This window comes from Lactuca virosa, chromosome 5 (genome assembly GCF_052849685.1).
Source record: "Lactuca virosa cultivar CGN04683 chromosome 5, Lactuca_virosa_CGN04683_v6, whole genome shotgun sequence".
Classification (NCBI taxonomy): Eukaryota; Viridiplantae; Streptophyta; class Magnoliopsida; order Asterales; family Asteraceae; genus Lactuca; species Lactuca virosa.
In genome coordinates, this window is record NC_136430.1 from 44,131,686 (window position 1) to 44,152,704 (window position 21,019).

Genomic DNA, 21,019 nt, shown 5'->3' on the forward strand with positions numbered 1-21,019 from the left:
TGCATTTTTTTCGGGGTTTCGATCTAAACCTTAGAAAAATTGGATTCAAGGTCTTTTTGAACATGTTTCGTTGTGGATTTTGCTCTTACTAAAATTAAAATGACTATCAATGAAGAACTCAAAATTAGATTCATTTGTAAAAAGATAAAAATGAACCATAGATATTTCAATCTAGATTCATAAACACACAACCCAAAAGGCACCACACATCTTCTTCTTCAAGACCCTTCACTTACAACTAAACATCGATGAAGAACTCAAAATTAAATTACTTTGTAAGGGTATACCCACAAAAATCTCATCGGTACCGAATAAATCTTTTTGTGCCATGGAGGTATTTGATGTGTTTTTTCCCTCTTATTTAAAAATGTAATTTATGCATTTCTTTAAAATTAAAAGAAAATATAATTTGAACATACACCGTATTTAATTGAAAAATATGATGTCTGAATTTTAATAAATACATTCGTCGGGGAAAAATATGATGTCTGAATTTTAATAAATACATTCGTCGGGTAAAATCGAACCGATGTCCAAAACTCCTAAAGTTGTATTTTAAAGTTGTATGCTGAGTAATAAGAAGTTGTGATCGCACAATTGAACAATTCAAAAGTTAAAAGAAATGTCCAACTAAATGATATTAATATATTTTTTTCCATGGGTTCATCGACAATTAATTGAAAATAACAATGTAGCTCTAGAATTTTATAAATAATTCAAATAAGATAAGATCCAAAGACAGAAATTTCTGTCTTGAAAACATTTTCTTTGATTGAGACCTTTTGTTCCTATGATACAAACAAAATTTCAAGCAAGTCAAGTATTCTATTAAATGTGTAACACAAGAAACTTACAAAAATAAACTCAAGCCAACATAGATTCCTGAATCAAGTTTATAACTTCTCCGCTTAACACACATTGTTTTAACTAAGATTTTGTTTGAAGGATACAAACAAATAGTCACAAAGCTCTAGTTGTTACATTGACATAGTAATTTCAACCGAACATACATAAAATCCCTAAAAACAATTCGAGCACACGACAAAAACTCCATTGTATATATTTAGCTTCCTTGAAGACAATTTCTTCACACCAAACATGTCATCAACATACAAATATAGAATGAAGGTATCAAGAGTTATCATCCTCATTCTCTTTTCAATATTCATTACCTTGTTTATATCTTGCGTTGATGGTCAGTCTTGCAAGGCGAGTGGAAAGTTGAGAGGTAAAAAACCCCCTCATGGGACATGTGTGAACGATCCAGATTGTTGCAAAGAAGGCAAGTTTTACACCACGTACAAATGCTCACCCGTTGTCACTAAACATACAAAGGCGACACTAACGATAAACAGTTTTCAAAAAGGTGGGGATGGTGGAGGACCATCCGCATGTGATGATAAGTATCACTCAGATAATACGCTAATTGTTGCATTGTCCACTGGCTGGTATAACAACAGAAAAAGGTGTTCTAAGTTTATCAATATACACTATAATGATAAGAGTGTAAAGGCTAAGGTGGTCGATGAGTGTGACTCCACTGTAGGGTGTGATGCTGAGCATGGATACCAACCACCATGTCCTAATAACATCGTGGATGCATCTAAAGCTGTTTGGAAGGCCCTCGGGGTGCCTAAGAGTGACTGGGGTGAGGCCAAAGTTGCATGGTCAGATGCTTGATGCCAATTCGATGATGAGATCAGGTCGCTTGAGTTTATGAATAAATTTATAAACCTTCAGAGAGCCTGGACAATAAAAACAATAATCAAGCGAAGACTTTTTATTTCAAATTACTGTTCAACTACTTGTTTCTTGCCAGATGTCTGAAGCACAGAATTTGCGTTATTTTCCTCTTGGGAAAATCGATAAATCCATGACTATGTGTTTCTTTTCTTATTTCACTTTTCTTGTTCTATCAATATGGCAAAATTTTAACAAACTATCCTTAATTATAATTTTGTTTAATGGTTAAAACTACAATAGAAAGATAATCACAAAAATAAGAGGCAGTTTGGTTTGTGGTTTCACTGGTTTGTGTAGTAATGATTTTAGTTTTGACAAATAAACTGGAATTTGAAGTTTTGGAATTTAAAGGATTCAATTTTATGGAGCTAATAAAGTTGTTCAATTTGACAGTAGAGTTAGTGTCGTCTCTTGATCTGGAAAAGTTAAACATTCTATTCTTCAAATTGACATTGTGGCTTTTAGATTACAGTTCCAGTCTTCCAGAAATTCATATTGAATTGATTTAATAATTAGTTTTTTGTATATCTTATTATTATTATTACTAATATTTGAAATTTCAAAAGGAACTCTCCACTACCAGAAGTGAGAGGGCTTCTTTTGAATGGAAGAAGATAATCAAATACAAAAATTCACGTACGGCTTTCTTTTACTGGGATTCGATTTTACTATCTTTAGTTCAGGCTCTTAATCGTTCAAATTACAGAATTACATGTAATAGAGCAAAGAACACTCAAAAAGTAGAGAACAAATTGAAAAACAAGGTGGGGGATTTACCTGATAAGAAAAATCAAGAGACGGCAGTTCTTCGGTGGCGAGAGCGATTGAGAGAGATAAGTTAAGAAAAATTGAGACACGGTAGTGCTTCACTGGTGTGAGTGACCGATTGATAAAATCAGAAGTTCGTGAGGACAAGTTCGTAGGAGACGATGGGTGGAATTGTTTTTTTTTTGGGTGGAGATTTGATCAATAGTGTTTAACTTAGGATATTTGTATAATTTAATACAGAGACAGATTGGAAACAATTTTCAAAAAAAAAAATCATTCAAATAGTCACAATTTTATTTTGTATGTCACTGTCTACTAAAATCTAGATGGTATCGTGATTTTTTTAAGATTTTTCGAGTAAATTACAAAAATCTAGTTGGCCTATGATTTTTTTTATATTTTTAGATTTTTACATGTGACCATCTGCAAAAATTTAGGTGACATGAAAAAAAAATTATAGATTTTTGTTGGTTATTTTTTGTGATTGGGAGAATCCAGATGGTCGATGATTTGATGACCGATTGGTGTTAAACTATCAATAATGGACAAACGTCAGCCAGGAAGACCAAAGACACAGGTCATATCCATTGCAAAGAAGAATCATTAAAAAGTAAATTGTCTGATTGTTAGACCAACGATAATGGTACGATGATTATACTCATGTAATGAAAAATGCCATAGAAGAGATTGCACCAAATTTGCCCCATTCAAAGAAGAATTATGAAAACGCGGTGAAAAATCAAGTAAGATAGATGCGTCGAGTATGAAGGGGTCTGCGGAGAGCGGGTAACAAGCGAGGGCGTTTACCCTACTTATGATTTGAATTATAATTTTTCACCAAAATGCCCTATTCTTTTTCTATAAACAATTTTTGATTAAATTCGGTTTGCAAATCATCTTTCTTTAAACTCATACGATTTCCTGATATACCAATGGGTACCACTTATATATATATATATATATATATATATATATATATATATATATATATATATATATATATATATATATATATATATATATATATATATATAACACCTATAAAATTCAAGTCAAATTAAAACTTTTTAAAACCCTCAAGTTATTATAGTTTGTTTTCAAAATAGTTTAGACATCAGAGTATCCCCAGAATCAATTCATAAAACCATAAAATATGAGGAGCTGTACGATCACGCCTTTGCGTTCCTGCGATCATCTGATGTACCTGAAACAATAAACTGAAACTGTAAGCCCGAGAGCTTAGTGAGTTACCCCAAAATACCAACACCATACAAACATAACCATATCATATAACCAATACAGAACTGCATGCATCATGAGCCTTCAACATGACTGGACCGCCTCGCAGGGCCTACAACCTATCTGGACCGCTTCCGAACCTTCGGCATGACTGGACCGCCTCGCAGGGCCTACAGTCTATCCGGACCGCTCGTCGGGTATGTCGGCCTACAGCACAAAGCAGGACCGCCTCAACCCAACCCCCAATCAAACGAACATGTGAACATAAATATCATACGCTAGCTTACATATATAACAATCAAACCGATCTAATAAATCATATAGCACATCAACATCCTATAACCAGGACACCGACCTAACCAGGTCACTAAGCATAAACATAACCTCATCCTAACCAGCAGGATGCAGATCTAACAGATCAACAAGCATAGTGTCATCCTATCTACCAGGAGGCAGAACTAACATATCACTAATCCTATCAAACAGTATGCATAATGAGCCTTCAGCCTGACTGGACCGCCTCGCAGGCCTTCAGCCTATCTGGACCGCCTTGGGTATGCTGGCCTTCAGCATAAATCAGGACCGCCTCAACCCAAACATACACATACATATGCCGACATACTCATAACACATAATCAATCAACAACAAGCACATATCATACAGCTCATAACAACGTACTATAACCAGGATGTAATCAATAAACATATCATGCCATAACCAGATACAATCCATAAGGGCCGGCCTTGGTGCCTTAGACCCTATTGACATAGTGAGGATAACTCACCTGGCACTATTGAAGTCCCGCGGATGAAACTCCAACTGTTGGTTGACAGATTCCCAAACTGCCAACATCAAACAACACCCAATTAATAATTGGGTTCCAAGCCCAAAGTCCAACTCACACTACAAAACCCAATAGTCAAGTAATGGGCCGAAGCCCAACACATGGCCCAATTTTCCAAATTGGGCCCAGACCTCTACATGGTCTTTCTTTAAGGCCCATCCCATTATTCCAATCCAATTCCCATGATCCAATATCACATAATCATGAAGGCCCAATTATGGCCCATTTATGGCCCAACTTTCCAAGTTGGGCCCAAGTCCTCACATGGGCCTTACCCTAAAGCCCATCTAATTACTTTGGTCCATTAACTTGCTCTTGGATGGCCCACCAATAGTCCAATCGCCAAAGCCCAACAGGAAGGCCCAATTCAAGGCCCAAGTGAGATTAGGGCTTTCACATGAAATGATGATTAGGGTTAAGTGTTCCTACTTAACCCACTAATGACTTAATCTACTAAGGACTTAATCCATTAAGTCCAATATTGCTTTTAGGTTAATTTTTGTCAATGATTATTATTTAATATTTCAAGTTATTAAATAATCTCGTGTGTGTCCCGATAAATTCTCAAAATTTGGGTCTTATGCCATTAGGGTTTTCCAAACCCTAATTAAGGTTTTCCAACCCAATACTAGCCCTTTAGTCCATTGGTTGGGCTTTTAGGTCACATTGGGCCTCATTGGCCCATTAGGGTTCCATTGGGCCACTAGGGTTTCTTTGGGCCCATTAGGGTTTCATTGGTCACACATTGTCCAAACATCCCCCAAACGGGGTCCAAACGCAATCAAAGCACACCGCCACCCGACACGGAGGCCGGTGGTGGCAGCCACCACCTTACGGTGGTGGTTTGAGTTTTCTTTTCATTATTCTTGTCTCTAATTACATGTTACAATGCTTTAATCAAGAAAATAACACACACACTAATTGATAAACACACACACAGCCACCCTTGTGGTGGCCGGTGGTGGTATATGGTGGCAGCCACCACCTCACGGTGGTGGTGGTGACATTTCCGGCCAAACAACACCCAAAGATTACATTAAACTGAAATACATACACTTAAACCCCATTTCACACACACAGCCACCACACACAATGGCTGGTGGCGGCAGAAAGCGCAACACGGGCGGCAACCACCATGGTTGGCTGCCATGGTGGTTCTTCATGTTTTCCGGCCAGCAAAACACGCCCACACAAACCATGCTACTGGAACACGAACCCACTCGTCGATCTAAACTGAACCACGCACCTATCTAAGTCACTCCGTGGCGGCAGGCGGTGGCTAGCAGCGAGCTCGAGCGAACACGAAGGGAGAAGAACGACGTCTGCAGAGAGAGGCGATGAAGAGATTAGCAGCGTCAAGGGGAGCGTACGTCACGATGGCGAAGCAGGGCGCTTTCGGCGGTCTTGGTCTTCAACTGTGGTGGTCGCACCCCCCACCGGAAACGACAACAACGGCTATCGTTCCCGGTTCACCCGTCGATCTTCGTTATCTCCGACCATGGCAACGTCGATGGCAGTCTTGGTTGGTCGGAACAGCAAGCGAGTCGGGTGGGAAGGATGGTGGCAGTCGGACGATGGGGAAGGGAGAGGGTGGCGGCTGGTAGGATGAAGAAGGTGTGGGGTGTCAGCTGTTACATCCTTTAGGGTTAGGGTTTAGAAGTTACGTTAAATACCCGATGCACATGAAACTTCTTCCCATATTGACACAACTCGCCCCTCCTTCTCCATTTCCTTTCAAAACAAAACCTTAATTTCCCTTTTTAACCCTGACCTTCAAAACTCTTTACAATTTGAGTCCGAATTTTACCATTTAGCCCTTAGCTTCCAACATCTCTTCATATTACGTCCCAACAATTACCCAATAGTCCCCGCCTTCATAATTATTTACGAAACCAATCCGAAACTCACACTTTTAACTTTCGGAAATCAAAAGTATATCATTTGGCACCCCGCAACCAACACTCCATTAATTATTATCTGATCTTGAACTATAACAACATATAAAATAATAAAAATTGCTTCTCTGGGTTCCGGGTTTATTATTCAATTATTATATTTAAAATGGGATGTTACAATATATATATATATATATATATATATATATATATATATATATATATATATATATAACTTTCTAACATCCAAATTAGGAGTGCAATATGTTCATGAATAACCTTTATTACAGATAACATAAAAAAAATTAAATTCAAACGAAGTTCATTTTAACTTAAAATTATTACAAGGAATCGATTCAATATAGATATATTCATTTTTATATAATATTTATCGTTATTTAAGGACATATGACACATCTTCAACGTCAACTTTAAATTTGCTGATTTTTGGTAGACTATAGTTGTATATCTCGATCGTAGGATTTGTAGATATGGAAAATGGGAAGAAAAAAAAGTAGTGTACCTTGTGGGCATGTTGTAACATCTTGTTTTGAGAAGTTTCTTATTCTGGGATTGTGGACAATAAACAGATCAAAAAAAGGCTTTTGGCTTCAACAGAATAGGGTTTAGACCTTATTGTATGACGATGATAACATTGGATAAGCGATTAAAGCCTTGGTTTGTCTTTTGGAGTCAAAGGGTAAAATGGGAAAAGTGATGTTTTAGACTTCTTTTATGAATTAAGGATTTTAGTTTGATGTGCTTTAAGTCGAAAGTGATTATATAGGGTTGTAGATATCTTTAATACCTTTCTGTGGATATAAGGATCACCGAAAACGAAATTGGAACGAAGAAGTTATGACTTTTTGAAGTTATGAAGATATGAGGTTAAGCCGAGTACGTTGAGCGTACAGGGCGTACTGGGCAGGAGAGATTGCGGAGGATCAACCAGTACGTTGGGCGTACGCAGGTCAGATGCAAACCCTAATTTGAGGGTTTTGAGCTCTATTTAATCTCCTTAACTTCCCCAAACCATTTTCATTCTCAGCCTCCATTTCTTCAATGTCATCCCTTGAAACCCTAACCCTCGTTTGAGCCTTGTGAGCTAAATAAGGAGTTTTTGGGTGCTTTGGAGTGTTCTTGGTGCATCTTGGAGAAGAATGAGCTCATTGGAGAAGTGGTGGTTGCATTGGAGCTTGTAGATCCAGATCTTGTTCACCTTGATCTTTCTTCTGGAGGTATAAAGCTTGAATCTTGATGATGCGTTTGATAGATCTAGCTAGTCTTGGGTGTTACGAGCTTTTGGTCACTTTGGTGCATAAAATTTAGATTTTCAAAGTTTGTGACTTTGTTATGGATAAAGTTGGAAAGTTTCCAACTTAATCTATCTAAACATCATATTGATTCAAATCTAAAGGTTGGAGACTTAGACTTAATGGATTAAGTTGAAAAAGATGCACTTTTGGTCCCTTTGAGACTTAAAGACTAGATCTTGTGTAACACCCAAAAATTCAAGCCAATTTAAAACTTTTCAAAAACATTTAAAACCAACAGTTATTACAGATTTGTTTTCAAATAGTCTATATCAGAGTTTTTCCCAGAAACATATATAAAACATGAGGATCTGTATGATCATGTCTTCGCCTTGCCGCGATCCCCTGATGTACCTGAAACAATAAACTAAAACTGTAAGCCCGAAAGTTTAGTGAGTTCCTCCAAAATACCAACCCATATAACCATAATCATATCATATCAACAAATACAGAACAACATGCATAATGAGCCTTCAGCCTGACTGGACCACCTCGCAGGGCCTACAGCCTATCTGGACCGCTCCCGAGCCTTCGGCATGACTGGACCGCCTCGTAGGGCCTACAGCCTATCCGGACCGCCCGCCGGGTATGTTGGCCTACAGCACAAAGCAGGGCCGCCTCAACCCAACCCCCAACCAGACAAACATGTGCACATAAATATCATACGCTAGCTCATATCATATAACAGTTAAACCGATCTAACAGATTACTAATCATAGCAACATCCCCATAACCGGGACACAGACCTAACTGGTCGCTAACATAACATCATCCTATAACCAGGACACTGACCTAACCAGGTCACTAAGCATAAGCATATTACCATCCTAACTACCAGGATGTAATCAATAACATATCATGCCATAATCCGGATACAATCCATAAAGGGTCGGCCTTGGTGCCTTAGACCCTGTTGATATAGTGAGGATAACTCACCTCATACTGCCGACTCGAAGATAAACTCAAACTCTCAGATCGTCGGCACAAACTCCACCACCTATATCCACCATAGGACCATGCTTGTAAATTTCCAATTTCCAAAATGTCCCCAGAAGTCAACTGGTCAACCCCTGGTCAAAGTCAAAGTCAACGGTCAAGGTCAACAGTCCATGTTGACCTCAACTCGACGAGTACAACCAGCCACTCGTCGAGTTCATTGCATAACTCGCCGAGTCACTGGAGTGACTCGTCGAGTTCTTAAGGTTTGTGGCTGTAACCTCTTTGGCCAGCTCGTCGAGATCCTCTTGCAAATCGCCAAGCCCATACGTGTCCAAAGGTTGGGAAAACCCTAGCCGACTCGCCGAGTCACTCATCTGACTCGCCGAGCCCACGAAAATCTTCATCGGACTCGCCGAGTTGACATGCGACTCGCCGAGTCCCTTCAGTCCTTCATCCATACAGAGGCTTTTTAAGCCATGTTAAGGCTCCAAATTGTAGATCCAACTTCCCAAGGCATGTTTATCACGTAAAGTTGCAAACTTTACGTGCATGCAAAGCTCCAAAGTCTTAACATGACAAAACTAAGCTTGTAAAGAAGTCTCACACTTGAGGGAAGGTTCATGCTTGCCAAAGCTGAAAACTTTATGGACTTAGAGACCAAGGAGAGTCCAGATCTGAAGTTACAACTTCAGATCTTAGCTTATACCCAAGAGTGGCTTCTTATTATGCTAGAAAAGCCCTAAAATCCACCCAAAAGAGATCTATAATGAAATGGGGTTAAGATAACAGCTTAATACCTTCCAGAAGATGCCAACTGCAATAGATCTTGATTCCCACGAGTTCCTTGCTTCAATCCACTTGTTTCCCCAAGTTTTTCCTCACCAAGATCCTTCTTCCAAGCTTAAACACACCAATGAAGCACACACACACGATTTAGGGTTTTAGAGTGTCAAGGGGCTGTAAAGGGGAGGCCAATGATCCTTTAAATAGGGTGCAAAACCCCGAAATTTAGGGTTTCATCTGCCAGCTCCTACTCGTCGAGTCCCTTCTTGGACTCGGCGAGTAGGTCACTAAAACACGTGGACCAACCCGCTGCTACTCGACGAGTAGGGCAACCAACTCGTCGAGTAAACCTTGAAATCAAGAAAAATCTTATATAAAAATCAATACCTGAGAATCGGGGCGTTACATCTTGGTTGTTTGGAGCATTCTAATGAATAAAGTTGGAAACTTTATCCATTATAGAGTTATTAGGAACCATAAAAATATGATCTTGGTCCTTCTATTCCTTCCATGCATGATTTGGTGGTCTTTTGATGAAGTTAGAGATTTAGGGCTTTGGTTTGGACACCATTAAGCCATGCAAAGTCATAAAGTCAGGAACTTTATGACTTATGACGTCCCATCAGAATCAGATCTGGAAGTTATGCATGTTGTCTTTAAGGCATTAAGAGGATTGGAGTTGATTTTTGGGCTTCAACGTGGTATGTTGGGCGTACCAGGATGGTACACGGGGTGTACACACCTGATTGGCTCTTGGGCCATTTTTGGGCCTTGAGTCATTTCGGTTTGGGCCTTACTTTTTTGGGCCAACAATAGGAAGGGTAAAATAGTCTTTTACACATTGGTATGTTAGAATATGATTTGGACCTTGGTTTATGGGAAATTGTCTTAGTTATTGATTAAGGATAATTTGGATGTGTTCAGCGTGAGGAACCCGGTAGCGGCAACGTGTGTGTGTTTCGGTGATCTCGGATTGAGGTGAGTCTCCTCACTGCTTTTGGCGGGTCAAAGGCACCGATGTCGGCCCATAGATTATTGTTACAAGAATGATATATGTATGTGTGACTGTTTCATGTATTGTATGTGTTTGTATGTATGTCGGGCGGGGCCTGATTAGTGTGTTGGGTGGGGCCCATCGCATGTTACTAACAGATCTGTACTGGGCTGGGCCCGATGGAGGTCGGGCGGGGCTTGATGAATACCGGGCGAGGCCCAATGGATGTCGGGCGGTGCCCGCTGTATGTATGTATGTATGTATGTATGTATGTATGTATGTATCTGGTATTTTGGGGAACTCACTAAGTTTTGTGTTTACACTTTTACGATTATGGTTTTAGGTACTTCCAGTTCGAAAGGGGAGGGTTCGATTTGATCGCAGCACATCCACCTATGTTTTCACACTTTATGATTTTGGGATTGCACTCTGATAAATATTTTTACTCTGATATACTTTTGAATGGTTGATAAGAATAAATGGTGTTTATGGGTTAAATTAAAAATGAAAATTTTACCTTATGGTTTTTTGGATGTTTCACACGCTATAACGGTGATGAGATCATTTCAGTGATTTTTGGTAGACTACAGTTGTACATCTTGAACCGGTTTCACACGTCTGCGAACTGGTTAATTTTATTTTAACTTATGTGGGTGTATCGAACTGCATAACAAACAAATACGCTAAATCTTTTGTCGCATCCTCCTCGACAAGAATTATCAAACGATGTATTGACCGTGTTACCCCTATTGTAACCGAAGAATTTTAATGTAACCAAGTTTAATGTCCACTTTGATGGTAAGGCTACTTGTTATATACCCTTATTATAACCAGGATACATTGAAAAAGTACTACATCCCGATATCCATATGAAAAAATATGATATTTGGAAAACTATCAAAAAACAAGTGTGCATCCTACTTTAGAGCTTACAAAGTACGAATTTCCAAAATCCAAATGTCGAATGCGATTTGTCTATAGATAACCCTTGTTACACCAAAGAAAATGAAAAAACATTTATGTAAATCCAATGTGAGACTGTAATTAGTGAGTTTACGCGGCCAAGATTTGATGTTGAAAAAATCAGCCGGATGAAATACTAACAACAGTTATCCACTCTCCGTTGTTAGCAATACTATTAATTGCGGTGGCACGATTTCCTTTATTGCGCTACGATTTTGCTATGGGCTTAGATTTTAGCCTAAGATTTGGCCCATATAAAAAACTGTATAAAATCGAACACATAAATGTTTTAGATTTGTTGCACTAAATAGTAGATTATATAAGTCCATCTTTAATCTTTAATTTTCTCTGGATTTATATGTGATTTCTTTTTCGTTTTTTATATTTTAACTGAAATTTATGACATCGTTGACTGCGATTAGTTCAAAATTTGCGTTTTTAAGTAATTTTTTCGTTTTCTAACTGTACTTTCTGACGGTTTGTTGGCGAAAAATACATATAATATTTTTTTTTGAAAAAAATAGTTATGTATATTAAAAGTTTTATAAAATCAGACTTTTCAATCTCATTTAAAAAAAAAAACATGAGTTTGCAATTTAATTAGTTTTTCGTTGTCCTTTGCATAAGTGGGAAGTGGCAGATTGTTGGTGATCAACCTAAACTACATTAGACCTTTTGCTTAAGAACTACTAACTATAACTTTTGACAAATATAGATTTTTGTGAGTTTTTATATTTGGTCTAATTTTTGTAATATTGTACTTGATGGATCTACGGTCATAATTACTTATACACTAACACTTACATATTATAAAGAACTATAAATGTTAACTAAGAATTCAAGTTAATCCCTACTAAGCTCGAGCTCAATTTCCGTATTGAACAAGGTTAATTCGAGTTTGAATTACTCTATAAATGATCAACTTATACATAAAATTGACTGTGTTTAATGATTTCCAACATGTAAACTAAGTTGTCTAGACGTGTGACTCGGCGAACATAATAATATTGTGAAAAAGGATTTTCCTTAACAGAAGAATTAAATATATAAAGTAGTCAAAGTAAAAAAAAAAAGTATTTTAACTTTAAGTCAAAATGAATTTAAGCCAAATAACTTTTTCTTATACGAATAAAAAGAGGAGGGTTGACAAGACGCTACTTTTATATCAATTCTAAGACATATATATATACACAAGATAATTGATATATAAACATGATATTTTTAAAATTAATGAAAATGTTAATAAATAATTTTGAAGGTTGGAAGTGCTTTTGTCTCATTTTGCAACCAATTCTCATGGACGGTGTATGTGGTGGCTATGCAAATCCAATGGACATGGAAGATAAAGTTTTAACTTTTAAGCACATACCTTCCTCTCCCTCCACAAAATCCCATTTCCCCATCACAAGTTCATCAAAAACAAGCATGAAATTCAACTAAAATTAGACCAACCATCTAACCCCAAATGGCATCAATCATCGTTCCTGCTTCTTCTATTCTTTGCTCCGACAATTTCAGCACCAACAAGACATCCTCCCGCCATGGTAGCACCCATCAAGTCAGACCCTCATTGCAACCTTCTTCTGTAATCGGCAAAGAAGTGTCAGTTCGATCTTCAACATCGAAATTTTCGAATCCATTGGTTCGCAATTGTAGTAGAAGATCGAGAGGGAGTAGTTTCAGATGTTCGGCAGTTGATTCACCTGTTCTTCCTTCAGCTCTCCTCTTTGATTGCGACGGCGTGCTCGTTGATACCGAGAAGGACGGCCATCGCGTCTCCTTCAACGACACATTCGCGGAAGTATGTATGATTCTGTCTCATAATTAAATTACTCGGATACATTTTGACTTTTGGGGTAAACTTCTTTCTTTTCTGATTCGAAATCGGTGAGAATCTGGTTGAAAGTGCTAGTATAGTATCCACATGAATTTGGTTAAAAATTGTTCTGTTTGTGGCATATGATATATAATACACTTTCAGCAGCACTTTCTCAATAATTCAATCCGGATTTAGGCTGTGAATTAGTCTGATTTTGACTTGTAAAAGTCAAAATGTGATAAAAAAAATTTTTACATAGGAAGTATTGTTGAAGAATTTGACTAGATGTTAAATTTTATTGCACAGAAAGAATTGGGTGTAACATGGGATGTAGATTTGTATGGTGAATTGCTTAAAATCGGTGGTGGAAAAGAAAGGTACACCATGTTTTCACTCCCTAAATCCCGCAATTGTTACAAGTATTGGACAAGAAGTAACTTGAGTCTGTCACAGTCCATAAGACAAAAGTTGCAATTTTGTCTTGTTAATTTAAAAAGGTGGGACAGGAATTCAAAAGACGTAATTACCCTCCTTGTCCAGTATGAGATTAATGATATTAACATCTTTCTGCAATGTAATGAAAGAATGACGGCATACTTCAACCAAACGGCATGGCCAGAGAAGGCGCCAAAAGGGGAACAAGAAAGGAAAGAGTTTATAGCGTCACTTCACAAACGAAAAACCGAGCTGTTTATGGTCCTTATCGAGAAGAAGTTGTTGCCACTTCGTCCTGGAGTTGCAAAGTAAGCAGCTTTTGTTTTGTTTTAAACAATTCATTCGGTTGTTGGTATGTTTTCTAAATTCTAATTAAACTACAAACTACTGGTAACAGGTTGATTGATCAGGCTTTTGCCAAAGATGTCAAAGTTGCTGTTTGCAGCACTTCTAATGAAAAGGCGGTATGTCACTCATATATAATCATGTATATGTGTGTCATCAAATTCTTTATTGGTTTATTTGTAAAAAATAGTGTTTTGAATGAGACTCCAGGTGTCTGCTATTGTCTCGTTTCTTTTGGGGCCTGAGCGAGCTGCAAAGATCCAAATTTTTGCAGGAGATGTGGTTCCTCGTAAAAAACCCGATCCGGTACAATTCTCCTCCTCATTTGTCATATTCATTTGCTACAAGATTACCTCAAAGTTTTACTTGGTGTGTGTGTATTCACAAGGATTATACTTGATACTTTTCCGCAGGCGATCTACAACTTAGCAGCCACCACTCTAGGAGTTGAACCATCAAGGTATGGTATTTTCATGTAATACATTAAAGGGTATTCAGTATTGTAGACATTTAACGACAAATTAGATAATAGAAGAAAAGAGTAGCAATGGCCAATGGCACTAAATAAAATGTGTTAGAAAATAGGAGTGATATTTTTTTGTTGGTGTTTGCACTTTGCAGATGTGTGGTTGTAGAAGACAGTGGAATAGGCCTTGCAGCTGCAAAAGCTGCTGGAATGACATGTATTGTCACCAAGAGTGGGTAATATGTTTTTCTCTTTTCCACTAGTCGGACTCTCTCTCTATATATACATAGTAAGATTCTAAAAAATATATATATATATATATATATATATATATATATATATATATATATATATATCTTAATTGTTGCACAGTTATACAGCAGATGAGGACTTTGCAAATGCAGATGCGGTTTTTGATTGTATCGGAGACCCACCAGAAGAAAGATTTGATTTTGAATTCTGCACAACCCTTCTTCAAAAACAGTACGTCTAAGAAGGATATGCCTGCCACCCATCGCACAACCAATTGACAATTCTTGTATTTACTAAAGGAATAAAATGTATTCATCTTATCTTGTCAAAAACAAGAGTTTGAGAATTAAAATTCACAAAACCAAATTTCCATAGAAGCAAAGGCGAGATGAGATACGAGCTATAATCTGAAAATGGAAAGAGAAAGATACAAATATATGTATATCCCCAACACCATGCTAAAACAGTAGTAGGTTCATTCATCATCGTATCAAGAAGATATGCAAAGATCCAGTAGTCTGAGAGCTAACTAAGGTTTTCGAAAAACAACCATTTTTTATACATCACACCCCCAACAAATAATGAAAACATGTCACATCGTGCTGTGTGTGTAAACGTACAACTCATCATCCACATCCACATCCACATAAATCTTCTTAAGCAACAACATCATCGCCATTAGCAGCACTAAGCACGGGAATCAGCCATCCCCTAACCAAAGCATGCTCATAGTAGGCCTTGAACTTGGCATCAGCATTGGGTATATCAAGCGCCAGATCATCCAACCCATCTTTCATCCTCCCAAACCCTTTGGTCATCTGGTTAGTAGTAATCAGCCCTTCACTATAACACTCCTGCAACAAATCCAACATCCTGTCATTCTTCTTCTCCATCGCCATCACCAAAGCCTTCTTCACCACCTCATGGTTAAAAAATGGCATCCCAAGGTCACGAATACACTGACACGCCTCCCCAACAACACCCCCACTCTCATACTCCTCCAGCAATTTTACAATCTTGTCCTTTGCATCCTCCACCGCCCACCCCGTCCCACCTCCCCAACACCTCAGCAACCGTTCCCCAGCATGTCGCGCCCCTATCAACGACTGCGCCACGTGGACCGTTTCACTCCCGCTCCCATTCGGCGCCAACCTGGCACCAATCTCCTCCAGGTTCAGTGGGGCCAACACATCATCAATGACAGCTCGTGCAAGAAACAGCGCCAGCTCGTTAGAAGCATCCAGGATGTCTAGAGCCGTGTCTTCAGCGGATTCCAGAAGAAGGACAAAACCGTCAACTATATCTTGAGTTGAAAAGATTTCTATGTGAAGAGCTGACAGCAAAACAGAAGCCATTTCCTTCTCACGATTCTTCCTATCCATGGCTAAAGTTATCAACTTCTTTAAAAACACCGGATTATATTCAGGTAAACCCAAATCTTCAAGACTCCTGATAAGTTCTGGAATGTCGTCTGAGAGAAAATACTCATGTATTATCGTAACGATTTCTTCTTTGTAACGTCTCAGTTTCAAAATGTCATCACGCTCCGTCATCGCCACATCACCCGAGTTCACAAACGATGCATCGAGCCAGCTGTCGGCAACCGCACGGTCAACCAGCGAGTCAAACAACGATTTTGCAGATGGGATGTCGAGCGCCAGGTCATCGAGGCTCTCGCGTAAACGCGCGAAACCTTTGACCATTTGACTAGAACTTATCAGGCCCTCCTCCGATGCCTCCTTTAACAGCTTCAAAATGAGCTGATCTGCTGCGCGCATCTCCATGGCTAAAACCAACGCGCGTTTCACAACTTCATGATGAAAGAACGCGACACCCAGCTGTCGAATGCACCTACATGCTTCTGAAGTGTCGCCATTTTCTGCGTATTCTTTTAAAAGATCAGAAATTCTTTTTTTGACTTCTTCAACAGTTACGTGAGTGCTACCACCCCACCTACGTTCGACCAACTCAGCATGATGTGGGGCCGAGAGGTAGCTCTTTTCAGCTGTTTGAAGAACTTGAAACCCTTTTGACGACTCGGGTAATGACTTTTTTGCCCTTGTGACAAATGCTGGAGGGAGGATGTCGTCGACTACAGCACGTGCGATGAATAAAGCAAGGATTTCAACTGCATCGAGTATGTCGACTGCCAGGTCATCAGCAGATTCAAGAAGCATGAAAAAACCTTGCTTGATTTGTGTGGAGCTGATGACGTCTGAATAAAGAGCTGAAAGAAGAACAGAAGTCATTTCTTTCTCTTTGTCGTGTCTGTCCATGGCCATGGATACGAGTCGTTTGATGAAGTAGGAATGGTATTCAGATGACCCGAGTTCCCTAAGTTCAGAAGCTGCTAGATCCACATCACCAGTGGTGAAGTATTCGTTAATGATGGATGCTACCTTCTTCTTGTATTCATCTAAAGGATCAGAGACAGATGATCCAACAAGTTGGTATGGCTCCTACAATGAATGAAAAGCTAAGAATATGAATGTGATACAAGAAACAGAAAAGGATTGAAAAATCCAAGTAATATGCTCATAATTAGCTACCTCGCCACTATCGTAATTAGGGTCGTTGCGATCTATATGAGCATCACCATCAGTGTCAAGTAGTTTCCCCCATGTACCCTTGCCACCACCACCATCTGTTTGTAGAATTAATCAGTAAAAGAGAATACAAACATATATAACTACAACAAGCGAAAGAAACAGAAAGCAGGACAATTTGACACACAAGAATTGGCTATAATTTATAAATCATGATTCAATACTAAAAACAGGACACCAAGATTTGCTCAATACGAAAATATACAAAAGTTGGAGCTGTAGCCTTGAAACAAATACACAAAATATACATGGAGCTGAATTATATCATGTTTGGGTACAAATTTTCAAGGCACCATTGTAACAAATGGAAACAAGTAACTACCTATTTCACTCATCCAAATACCATTATCGCTTATTATCATCTTCTGGTTTTACCACTCAGATCTTAAATTTAAAACAAACATCTACCTGCCTATTGCAGATCTTATTGACAAATTTCCAGAGGAAAAATCAATTTTATCACAAGCTCTATGCGGAAAACCAAAACATGATAGTACATCGACAAAGGATGCGGATATGGTAAAAAAAATAATTCACGGTGCAGCGCCTAATGTTGCAACTATATGAGTTATCTTCTCAAAAAGACGAGACAAGCCATAGGAGTTAAAGCGAAATAGTGACACTTCCTAACGATGCAATCGACCATCAATATTAACTTTATAGTTGGGCAAAATAGCAATCCTAAAAAAATTACTCCAACTAGAAAAAAAATATAACACGCACCTTTCTTAACCCTAACGAACTTTCCCGAATGCGAGCGACGCACATGTCTGACAGCAATCCCAACGTTTGGCGCCCTTTCCCCAGCCGGAGCTTTAATCTGATGTTCAGACATCAACCATGACGGCGATTTCGGCGACGATGACAAAATCTCCGTGTTCTGAGTTGCTGTTTTCAACACTTCCCTCTGTTCATCAGTCAAAAACCCCTCACGTGGCGACGCCATTCCCAGTCGCAAATCCTACAAAAAATTCCCAATCTAAGTATCAACCAGCGAATCAAGCAACTGAAACAATAAACGTTATCAAATCAAATCGATTGATTACAAAATAGATCCATCAACTGACTCTCTTCACTTACAGAGAAGATAGATTCGATTCCACAGCAAATGCGATAGACCTCTCGAACAGATTTCTCTTCTTCCACTGCTCTTGGCCCGGATCTCGAGCCAAGACAGGAGAAACTAAAACGATGATTATTCAATAAACAGTAATAAAATCAGTTCCAGGTCGACTTGCAGACAGGAAATGGTGATTCGTAATATGAAACCCTAGATCAGTGTTAATTGTGAGTAATAAACACACAGTCTCACACATACACTGTGTGTATTATGAGAGAGAAAAGATAACGAATTAGAAATGGATGAGAACGGAGACTAGGTTTTTTTATAGGGAGGATACGGTTACGTGGACACGTCACCGTCTATTAGCGACGTTACACGTGGCGATTGTGCGCTAATGTGAGTTGTACTGTACACCCTCATTGGTCTGCGCATTTGCCCTTCTTTAGTTCAGATTCAACCAATCTAGGGTTTTCGTTTTCCAGTGAAAAGACAGCCATACCCTCGTATTTAGGGCTTTGTGAATGAGATGAAGGGTTTTTTTTGTATATTTTCTAGATCAAATTATTACATGTGAAGAGCGGATATTTAGTTGATCTCTATTTCTATTTAGGGCTTTGTGAATGAGATGAAGGGTTTTTTTGTATATTTTCTAGATCAAATTATTACATGTGAAGAGCGGATATTTAGTTGATCTCTATTTCAATATACGTGTTAACTAAAATCTTTAATTGATTATACATTTATAAATGTGTAACTATCCTCTGCCCCCATGCAAAGCAGAGTTCCTCTTCTAGTTTATATTATAGATAATCCAAGTTAATTCTAAAAATATATGGAATTCAATATTAAATCATGTGATATTACAAATGAAAAATATTGTGAAATGACTAACTTTTAATTGAATTACAAAAATAATCATTAATTTTGAAATGATAGATTTCGTGTGACTGTTATAAAACTGTTGAGATGATACATAAAATGATATGAAATCTAACATTTCATGTTAAATATGTTAATGTGTATTATGCTGGGTATATTATTCTGTATTATTAGGCCTATATTAGTTTGTGTATTCTGGCCCTATACTTGTATTATGTAATATATATTGTTGATTAATGAGAAGGGTTCGTTTTATGGGAAATATACCAATTATCTTGGTATCAGAGCCCTCCTATTCTTTCTCACCCTAGCTGCTACTCCTTCTCCTTCTGTCGATTCCTTCTCATTCTTCTCCTTCTGTCAATCCCTTTTTCTTGAATCATGCCAGACGCATCAAGTTCTGTTGTTCCCACCTCTGAAAAGCCATATGGTATCTCCAACATCAAGGCTTCCATCCCTATTGTCCTTGATCTTGAAAAACTAAATTATGATGCATGGAGAAAGCTGTTTCAGACTCACTGTACAGGTTTTGGAGTGGCTGATCATCTGAAGCCTCCTAGCGGGAAACAGATCACAGATTCAGATGAATGGAATCGCATTGATTCCATTGTGCAGATGTGGATTTTTGCACTATTTCCGAGCCATTGCTTCAAATGGTTCTCAAGAAGGTAAGTTCTGCTCACGAGATGTGGAGTGATCTAGAGAACCTATTTTGCACCAACAAAGACACAAAGATCATTCAACTCGACAATGAATTACGCACTATTACTCAAGGTGATTCTGATATCGCTTCTTACTGCACTCGAATCAAATCCATTACAGACATGCTTGATAATATTGATTCTATTGTCCCTGAAAAGAACATTGTTATTTATACTATCAATGGATTACATCCCAAGTTCGAGAATGTTGCTACAATCATTCGTCACGGTGATCCCATGCCTTCATTCCTTAAAGTTCGTTCAATGCTCATGGATCAAGAACAACGCCTCAAACAGATTGCTGCACCACCCAATTCTAATGCAACTTCTTCTTCTCCTACTGTTTTGATTTCCGAACAGCAACATCAAAACATTAATAATCCTTCTAGTCGGGGAAATTTCAACCACCGGGGTGGTCGAACCGGTGGTCGGGGACGAGGCAGGGGCGGCGGAAGTCGTGGTGGTCATTGGTCTCACAACTCCAGCCAACATTTTCATACACCACCGGGATGGAATTTTGGATGGTATCCTGTTAATCATGTTGCTGTTGCAGGTCTCCTACCAAGCCCTACTCAACAGCAATGGAACCAGCCCCAGTTAACGCCATGGACTTAACAACAGCGTCGCCCATCTGGTTCCCAAAGTGCAAACACCCAACAAGCATTCTCGGCCCAACAGACCCCTCCTCCATGGCACTGGTTTCAGCCTTCACCAACAAGTCCAAATCATCCCACCGCTTTGCCCGAGATGTTCAATACAATGTCTCTTAATGATCCTTCGAATGACGGATGGGTGATGGACACCGAGGCGACTTCTCATCTCCACTCCAATGCATGTATACTCAATTTTGTTCGAAATAATAGTTTTAATTCTCCTTCGGTTTTAGTTGGAAATGGTTCTAAAATATCTGTAAGTAATTCCAGTCACTCTGTCCTTCCTCATTACAACCTGTATCGTCCTCTTATCCTTAA

General features: G+C 38.6%; 4 protein-coding genes across 4 annotated transcripts; 3 read left to right on the forward strand and 1 right to left on the reverse strand.

The window, feature by feature from the left end:
• The first annotated feature begins 1,041 nt into the window (after nucleotides 1–1,041).
• LOC145117684 (putative ripening-related protein 1) lies at nucleotides 1,042–1,748 on the forward strand. The gene has a single exon (XM_079053988.1). It carries the CDS (start codon nucleotides 1,099–1,101, stop codon nucleotides 1,678–1,680), a length of 582 nt encoding a protein of 193 aa, XP_078910114.1. The 5' UTR covers nucleotides 1,042–1,098; the 3' UTR covers nucleotides 1,681–1,748.
• An 11,059-nt stretch (nucleotides 1,749–12,807) lies between these two features.
• LOC145114977 (Haloacid dehalogenase-like hydrolase (HAD) superfamily protein) lies at nucleotides 12,808–15,165 on the forward strand. The gene is made up of 8 exons (XM_079051106.1): nucleotides 12,808–13,283; nucleotides 13,608–13,678; nucleotides 13,886–14,044; nucleotides 14,134–14,200; nucleotides 14,292–14,387; nucleotides 14,495–14,541; nucleotides 14,703–14,783; nucleotides 14,920–15,165. Exons 1-8 carry the CDS (start codon nucleotides 12,948–12,950, stop codon nucleotides 15,038–15,040), a joined length of 978 nt encoding a protein of 325 aa, XP_078907232.1. The 5' UTR covers nucleotides 12,808–12,947; the 3' UTR covers nucleotides 15,041–15,165.
• A 90-nt stretch (nucleotides 15,166–15,255) lies between these two features.
• Nucleotides 15,256–18,762, reverse strand: LOC145114976 (MA3 domain-containing protein). Its single transcript, XM_079051105.1, has 4 exons — nucleotides 18,486–18,762; nucleotides 18,129–18,366; nucleotides 17,349–17,443; nucleotides 15,256–17,258 (listed from the first exon to the last, which is right to left on the reverse strand). Exons 2-4 carry the CDS (start codon nucleotides 18,349–18,351, stop codon nucleotides 15,456–15,458), a joined length of 2,121 nt encoding a protein of 706 aa, XP_078907231.1. The 5' UTR covers nucleotides 18,352–18,366; nucleotides 18,486–18,762; the 3' UTR covers nucleotides 15,256–15,455.
• Nucleotides 18,763–19,728: 966 nt separating this feature from the next.
• LOC145111194 (uncharacterized) lies at nucleotides 19,729–20,663 on the forward strand. The gene is made up of 2 exons (XM_079047489.1): nucleotides 19,729–19,873; nucleotides 19,963–20,663. Exons 1-2 carry the CDS (start codon nucleotides 19,729–19,731, stop codon nucleotides 20,661–20,663), a joined length of 846 nt encoding a protein of 281 aa, XP_078903615.1.
• The last annotated feature ends 356 nt before the right edge of the window (nucleotides 20,664–21,019 follow it).